The sequence below is a fragment of the Petaurus breviceps genome, unplaced genomic scaffold (assembly GCF_028583685.1).
Source record: "Petaurus breviceps papuanus isolate PSGF00001 unplaced genomic scaffold, PetGlider_PUasm1.0 90925, whole genome shotgun sequence".
Classification (NCBI taxonomy): Eukaryota; Metazoa; Chordata; class Mammalia; order Diprotodontia; family Petauridae; genus Petaurus; species Petaurus breviceps.
The window spans coordinates 12,900,596-12,908,090 of NW_027187380.1; the positions used below are offsets into that span (position 1 = coordinate 12,900,596).

A 7,495-nucleotide genomic window follows, 5' to 3' on the forward strand; every position below is an offset into this window, starting at 1 on the left:
AGAGAGAGAGAGAGAGAGAGAGAGAGAGAGAGAGAGAAAGAGAATGTTCCTGTGAGTAGAGAAGGGGTTAAGTTCAAAGATATTATGGAGGGAGAAATGACAAGATCTGATGGATATGTAGAATGAGGGAAAATGAGGAATTGAGGATAACACTGAAGTTGCAAACTTGGAGACTAATAATGTTGCCTTTTACGAGAAACAGGAAGACTGGGTTTGAAGAAAAAGATAATGGGTTGTTTTAGATGTTAAGTTTGAGATGTCTCTGGGACATTCAGCTTGAAATGTCCAATAGGCAATTGGTGATACATAACTGAAGCTGGAGGGAAACACTGGGGCTGAATTTCCATATCTAAGAGATGACAGCTAAACTCACGGGAATTGAAGAGGTCACTAAGAGAAAGTGTGTAGAGACAGAAAAAGACCTAGGACAGAGACTTGGGGAACACCCACTTTTTTTTTAAATTTATTTTTTGCTTTTTGGAGGGCAATTGGGTTTAAGTGACTTGCCCAAGGTCACACAACTAGTTTTTGTGTTAAGTGTCTGAGGCTGGATTTGAATATCCTCCTGACTCAACTGCGCCACCTAGCCGCCCCAAACACCCACTTTTAATAGGCATGGTACAGATGATGAGCCAGCCGAGGAAATTAAGGAAAGCTCAAACAGGTAGGAGAAGATCCAAAAGGAAGTAGTGAGCAAAGATGAAAGCACATTCAATAGAAGAAGGCTGTCAATGGTATCAAATGCAGCAAAGAAGTCAAGGAAGGTGAAGACTAAGGAATGAACCATCAGATTTGGCAATTAAGAGATTGTTGGTAACTAGAAAGAGAAGTTTCAGTTGAAGGAAGCCAGATACAAAGGGCTGTAGTGAGAGGAAGTGGAGGCAATGAATGCAAACAGCTTTTTCTATAAGTTTTGCTAAAAAATTTAAGAAAGATAGCAGGGATGGAAGTGTCTAATGAAGCTTTTTTTAAGGATAAGGTAGACTTGGGTACATCTGAAAGCAGTAGAGAAGGAACCAATGGGTAAGGAGAGTTTGATATTAGAGAAAAGGACCTGATGATTAAAGGGGCAAGCTGCTGGAAAAGGATGGTAATGGAATAAAAGGCACATAGAGTAGAAGGGTTGGCCTCATCAGAGACTTGAGGAAAAAAGGAGATGCTATAACAAAAGTAACTTCATATTGGTCTAAAAATATTATTTCAAATTCCCTCACAAAATAACTTACTTGCTACTTGATGCATTTCTTCCATACAGGCCCTTATAACTGACCGATAGTTTTTACTCACTCGAACCAATCTGTAAATAAAAACGCGTTTTTAAAAAAAGCGTTCAGTTGGAAATTGAGGGGATGCCCATCAACTGGGACATGGGTGAAAAAGCTGTGGTGTATGATTGTAATGGAATACTATCGTGTTATAAGAGATGATGAGCAGGATGTTTTCAGAAAACCCCAAAAAGACTTATATGAACTGATGCAGAGTAAAGTGAGCTGAACTACAACATTATACACAGTAACAGCAATATCATACAATGATCAATTGTGAATGTCTTAGCTATTCTTAGCAATGATCCAAGACAATTCCAAACAATTCATGATAAAAAAAATGCTATCTACCTCCAAAGAAAGAATCGATGGAGTCTGAATGCAAATCAAAGCATATTATTCTTCACTTTATTTTTTGATGGGTTTTTTGGTCTGTGTTTTCTTTCCAAAATGACTAATATGCAAATGTTTTGCATGACTGCACATGTATAACCTATATGAAACTGTTTACTGTCTCATGGAGGAATGAGGAAAGAGAGAGGGAAAGAATCTGCAACTCAAAATTTTTAAAAACAAATGTAGGGGGCGTGGCTAGGTGGCACAGTGAATAGAGCACCAGCCCTGGAATCAAGGGGACCTAAGGTCAAATTTGGCCTCAGACACTTAACACAAAAACTAGCCGTGTGACCTTGGGCAAGTCACTTAACCCTAATTGCCCTACCTTCCCCACTCCAAAAAAGCAAAATAAAACCAAAAAAACATAAGGGCAACTAGGTGGCACAGTGAATACAGCAACAGCCCTGGAGACCTGAGAACCTGAGCTCAAATCTGGCATCAGACACTTAACACTTACCAGCTGTGTGACCTTGGGCAAGTCACTTAAACCCAATTGCCCTGCATTGCCTTCTCTTTTTTTTTATTTGGAGGGCAATTGGGTTTAAGTGACTTGCCCAAGTTCACACGACTAGGGTATTTTTTTTTCTTTGTGTGTGTTAAGTGTCTGAGGCCAGATCCAAACTCAGGTCCTCCTGACTCCAGGGCCAGCACTCTACTCACTGTGACACCTAGCCGACCTAGCCACCCCAATTGCCTTCTCCAAAAAGCAAAAAAACAAACAAACAAAAAACCCAAAACAAAAAAAAAATGTAAAAATAGTTTTCACATACAATTGGGAAAATTTTTTTTCAAATAACATTCAGCAAGGATTTGTGTAAAGTGTATATGAAGAAAGCAGAATCCAAAGAATAATTGCAGCTATAACAACATAAATTTTAAAAATTAACAGGTTAAAGTCAGGTCTATTACTAAATAGCATACTACAAAATATAAAGTGATACATGTTGTCTGAGGGGTAAGTGAAAACTTCTCAGAACTTTCCTCTCCCTTCCCCCATTCCTTCTTCTGCTGTTAATCAGCAGCAAGCCCTTTCAGGAGGCTTTCAGATTTTCCCCTCTGTGGGTCCCTCCTCCTGGCCAGTGAGGAGTCAGGGACAGCCTAAGCTCACTCCTCCCCAATGCTTTGGGACTCTTCCCTACCCCCCTTTCCTTTGCTGTCAATCAGCCTCCTTGGCAGGCTCCTCTGTTGTTTATCATTGGGAAAGATTTTCATGCTGAGACTTGAGCCCACCCCCCAACTAATGGGAGAGGGGACCCCATTAGGGTATAAATTCTTGTTCTGCCTTTTGTAAAGTGCCTCTTCCTCATGATTGGTCATGGGGAAGACTGCCCTCTTCACCTGGGGAAGAGAATAAATTTCTGTTCCTATCCTAAGAGATATCTGTGTTCTTGATTAAATTTTGGATGAGGTTTTTCATCACAAACACATGTTATCAGTTTCAATTACTCTACTAGGCAATTTGGCTTAGCTGTTTTTCAAAAAATATATTCTGCGAGGGACTTTTTTGGGTGTTGGTTAGGAAGTGTCTGCCAGGTTAAAACAAAAATTTTTTTAATCCAATTCCTTGTTATTTCCTTCTCCCTGAACCCCACTCCTCCACCCAACCCCCCATAAAGAATCTGGGAAATGTGATTCAAAGTCTACAGGTAAGTTGTATAAGTGATACAAGAGCAGCACACTTAATAGGATACAATTTTTGAGTTATTTTCCAGTTGTGGTGATGGCTTCAACTGATTCATCTTGTTGAGCCCCCTGAGACCAATGGTGACTATTTATAAGAAGGCTGGCCAGGGTATATCTCTAGCCATTTTTCTATGTAAAAGTATCTAAACAGCTTAATAGGGAATCACCTTCATTACTGGCACCACATGTGGTGGGTAAGGAATCTCAAAACAATACAAGGTCAATGGCTGCATCCTAGTTTTCCGTTCTCCTGCATTATAGTCAAAAAACACACTTCAAAGAACTGATCTCTTTTGGGACTAAATTTCCATTCTCCCAATACAGTCCCAACTAATTAACTAATTAATTAAAGTTAGCCTGAGGTAATGCACAAGTAATTCAGAGGCATCCTACTAAGATAGTTTCTTTCTTTAGATAATTTACATTTCTTAAGGTCCAAGAAAACTAGAGCTAGTAAGATCTTACTATCCATTACAAGAAGTTCAACTTGCAAAATCAGTTGGGAGTTATTTCATTTGGTTTATCAGAGAATCAACCTAGAATGTGAGAAGGCATAGCTTTCAGTCCCAACTCTGATACTGTGTAACTGTGCAACCTCAGGGAAGTCATTCAACCTGAATCTATGTTGTTTCATCTGCAAAATTGGTATTATATAGGAACTAGCTATTACAAGAGATATTGTGAAGAAGAGTTAGATAAATGTGAGTTCCTTCAACAAGTCACTTACTGAGCTTTCCTGGATTTTCCTGTTGATTCTTCTTCAATCCTCTGGAGTCCCACAAAGATGCCATGGGATTCATTGAAAAGTTTCCGGAGGATCCGAGAGTAAATATCTATATCCTTCTGGACTATATAGATGAAAGGGCAGCCCAGCACCTTCTCTTCTTTTTCTGAAATGGAACAAAATAAAGATACTCTCTTCTAAAGTCTAAATAATCAAATTTAATATTTAACTATAGGGATAGATATTGAACCCATGATTTCATTTGTATATGGAACATCTGTAAAAATAAATTCTCTCAGTACTGACAAGAAGGATCTTGACAAAAGAAGGGCCACTTCATTATCAGAGGTTGGGGCAAGGAGGAGAAATTTTTTTTTTTTTTAATTTTTAAAAATGACTTTACAGAATGGACTTTCAAAATGAGCACACAAAGTCTCACATATTTTGCGAGTGGGGTGGGGAAATCTTTAACACACTGAGGCACTAAGAAGATTAAATATTTCATCCCTAAAGGTGACCTTCAGCCTTATAACATTATACTTTGCTCTTAAAACATACTTCAAATTAAGTGACTTGTAACTTGATACTCCAAAATTGACAGTTGAAAGAAAAAAATATTAGACACTATAGAAGAATATGATAAAATTATTTTCTTGACTTATAGGAAAGTCAAGTGCCATGATTGTGCTATTAGTAATAATTTAGATCATAGTTGTGGTTTTAACACTGTTGCTGACTTGGGGTGTTGTTGTAGGAGAAATGTTTTAACAAAAGCCAATGCATGCCTAAACGTCTATAACTTATAGTTTAACAGAGCTATTTGGGACACCAAAGTTCAATGGTTTAGAAAATTTGACATTCAGATACTCGAAGCAAGAGAAGCTTGAGAAGGTAAACAAGGAAAAGAAATCATAAGGAATTTATCAAAGTTGAACTACTTATATTCCTACATGGAAAAAAGATAATTGTAACTTATGAAACTTTTCTCAGTATGAGAATAGTTGAAGGGAACAGAAATGTATATGTGTGTGTATGTATATATATGTGTGTGTGTGTGTGTGTATGTGTATGTATGTGTATACATACATATATATGTCTATATAGGAGGGTATTTGGGCATATGAATACATATGTGAGGGTGTGTGTATATATATACCGTGTTTCCCTGATAATAAGACCTATCCCGAAAATAAGCCCTCCCCTTACTGTGTAAGATTCCTCTAAAATAAGCCCTCCCCTGAAAATAAGCCCTATTGAGATTGCTACTGTAGTGAAGGTGATCCCCTGCGCTACACGCTACATTACAGTACCCTCTGTATTCACCGTCCCCCCCCCGGGTGAAACGCACGCCGCGCTCCGAGCTGCATCCAATCAGAGCTGCAGCAGTGAGCGCGTCATCCTGTTCTTTATTGTGCTCATTATTGAATAAAGGTACATTTTTTTGTTCACATTTACCTGTTTATTAAAATTGCTGTCAATGTTCATTAAAATAAGCCCTCTGGTGTTTTTCTGTCCAAAAAATTAATAAGACAGTGTCTTATTATTGGGGAAACACGGTGTATGTGTGTACAGGTATACATAGACAGAGAACACAGGACCAATTGAATAGGAAGGGATGATAGTTAAAAGGTGAAATTGAGAGGTGAGAGAGGAATATAATGAGAGGAAAAGGGGACAGACAGAATGGGGTAAATTATCTCATATAGAAGAAGCAAGGGAAAATTGTTACAATGGAGGGGAAGAACAGGAAGGCAAAAGGAAATGAGTCAACCTTATTCTCATTGAATTTGGCTTAGGGAGGAAATGACATACACACTAAATAGGATATCTCACCCTATAGGAGAGTAGAGGGGAAGGGGAAGAGAGGGGGGATAATGGAAGGGAGGGCAGTCTGGGGCGGGAGGGAAGTTGGAAGCACCCACTTTTGAAAAGGGAAAGTATCAAAGTAGAGAACAGAACAAGTGGGGGATGGGATAGGATAGGTGGAAATATAGTCAGTCTTCCACAATATATCCAATATGGAAATGTTTTGTGTAGCTACTCATGTACAACCTATATTGAATTGCTTATCTTCCCAGTGAAGGTGGATGACAAGGGAGAAAGAGAAAGAATCTGGAATACAAAATCTTAAAATCAAATGTTTAAAAAAATACACATATTATTATTAATATTTTACATGTAACTGGGAAATGAGATATACAGGCACTGGGGCACGGAGATCCACCGTGCCTTACTGGAAAGTTGAAGGGTGAATGAGGGAAGAAATGGGAGAGAGCAGACTGAGGGTGGGGGATATTGAGTGGGAATGCTGTTTTGAGGTGGGTGGTAGGGAAAATTGGGGAGAAAATTTGTAACTCAAAATCTTGTGGAAATGAATGATGTAAACTAAAAAAAAGAAGAAAAAGAAAACCAAAACAGCAGATAAAAGAGGATATTCATTTATCAACTGTCTACATGTAAATTATTCATGGTAAACTTGTAATCTATCACTATTGCACAGTACACCCAAGTATGTTACTTCTCTCAACTTTCAATGTGCTACCTCTCAATCCTCAATAAGCTAGTATATGATTAAATGCTTTAAATTTAATATTAGTTTGTACAAAACAGTTAACAAAAGTAAATCTGTGGCCAAAAGAACATAAAGTACTCTAAATAGATAATTTTTGTAATACTTATAACAGCACAAACACACACCCTCCAGAGAGATGAGAGAAAAGTTAACTACTTAAGTGTCTTATCATCAAATGCAAACAATGTTTCACGATGATCCCTAAAATAGAAACCACAGGTCTATATAATTTTCTTATACAAGAGCAATTTCTAGAACAGGTTGTATTGGTGTTCAGTGGCTTGCATGAACTAGAACTTCAAATAAGTGTAACAGAAAACAAAACAACTGTGTAGCACAGACTCTTGTGTTTCCACCTAATACATAACACACTAGAAGTGCTGACAAATTTTTCTGTTAAATATATAAAAAGTGCCATCTGGACATAATGAGGTGGCTGAAGACCTGCTTTGCAAGAGATTTCCAATACCCAAATTTCCTGCTAAGGATTTAACAAAGGGGGTAAATATTTTCAACTAGGAAATTAAGAAAAAACAGCTGCCAACAATTAAATTGAAAAACAGATAATTTACCCCAAATAAGTCTCATTAGACCTAGTATGTTTCTTGCGATAATGGAAGAAACTCTATATATTTTAATAAAGTTCCTTCAAAAATTTGTAAGAAAATCTCTCTTGGGGCGGCTAGGTGGCTCAGTCAGTCCTGGAGTCAGGAGGACCCGAGTTCGGTTCTGGCCTCAGACACTTAACACACACACACACACACACACACACACACACACACACACACACACACACACAAACTAGCCATGTAACCTTGGGCAAGTTACTTAACCCCAAATGCTCTCCAAAAGGCA

At 38.1% G+C, this 7,495-nt stretch overlaps 1 protein-coding gene across 1 annotated transcript in view; it reads right to left on the reverse strand.

The window, feature by feature from the left end:
* Positions 1-7,495, reverse strand: part of NUP85 (nucleoporin 85) — a 28,779-nt gene that overhangs the window by 13,812 nt on the left and 7,472 nt on the right. The window contains exons 3-4 of the mRNA XM_069076453.1: positions 4,072-4,234; positions 1,227-1,297 (exon numbers count right to left, since the gene is read on the reverse strand). Coding sequence (XP_068932554.1) covers positions 1,227-1,297; positions 4,072-4,234 — 234 coding nt within the window. The remainder of the gene's footprint in view (positions 1-1,226; positions 1,298-4,071; positions 4,235-7,495) is intronic.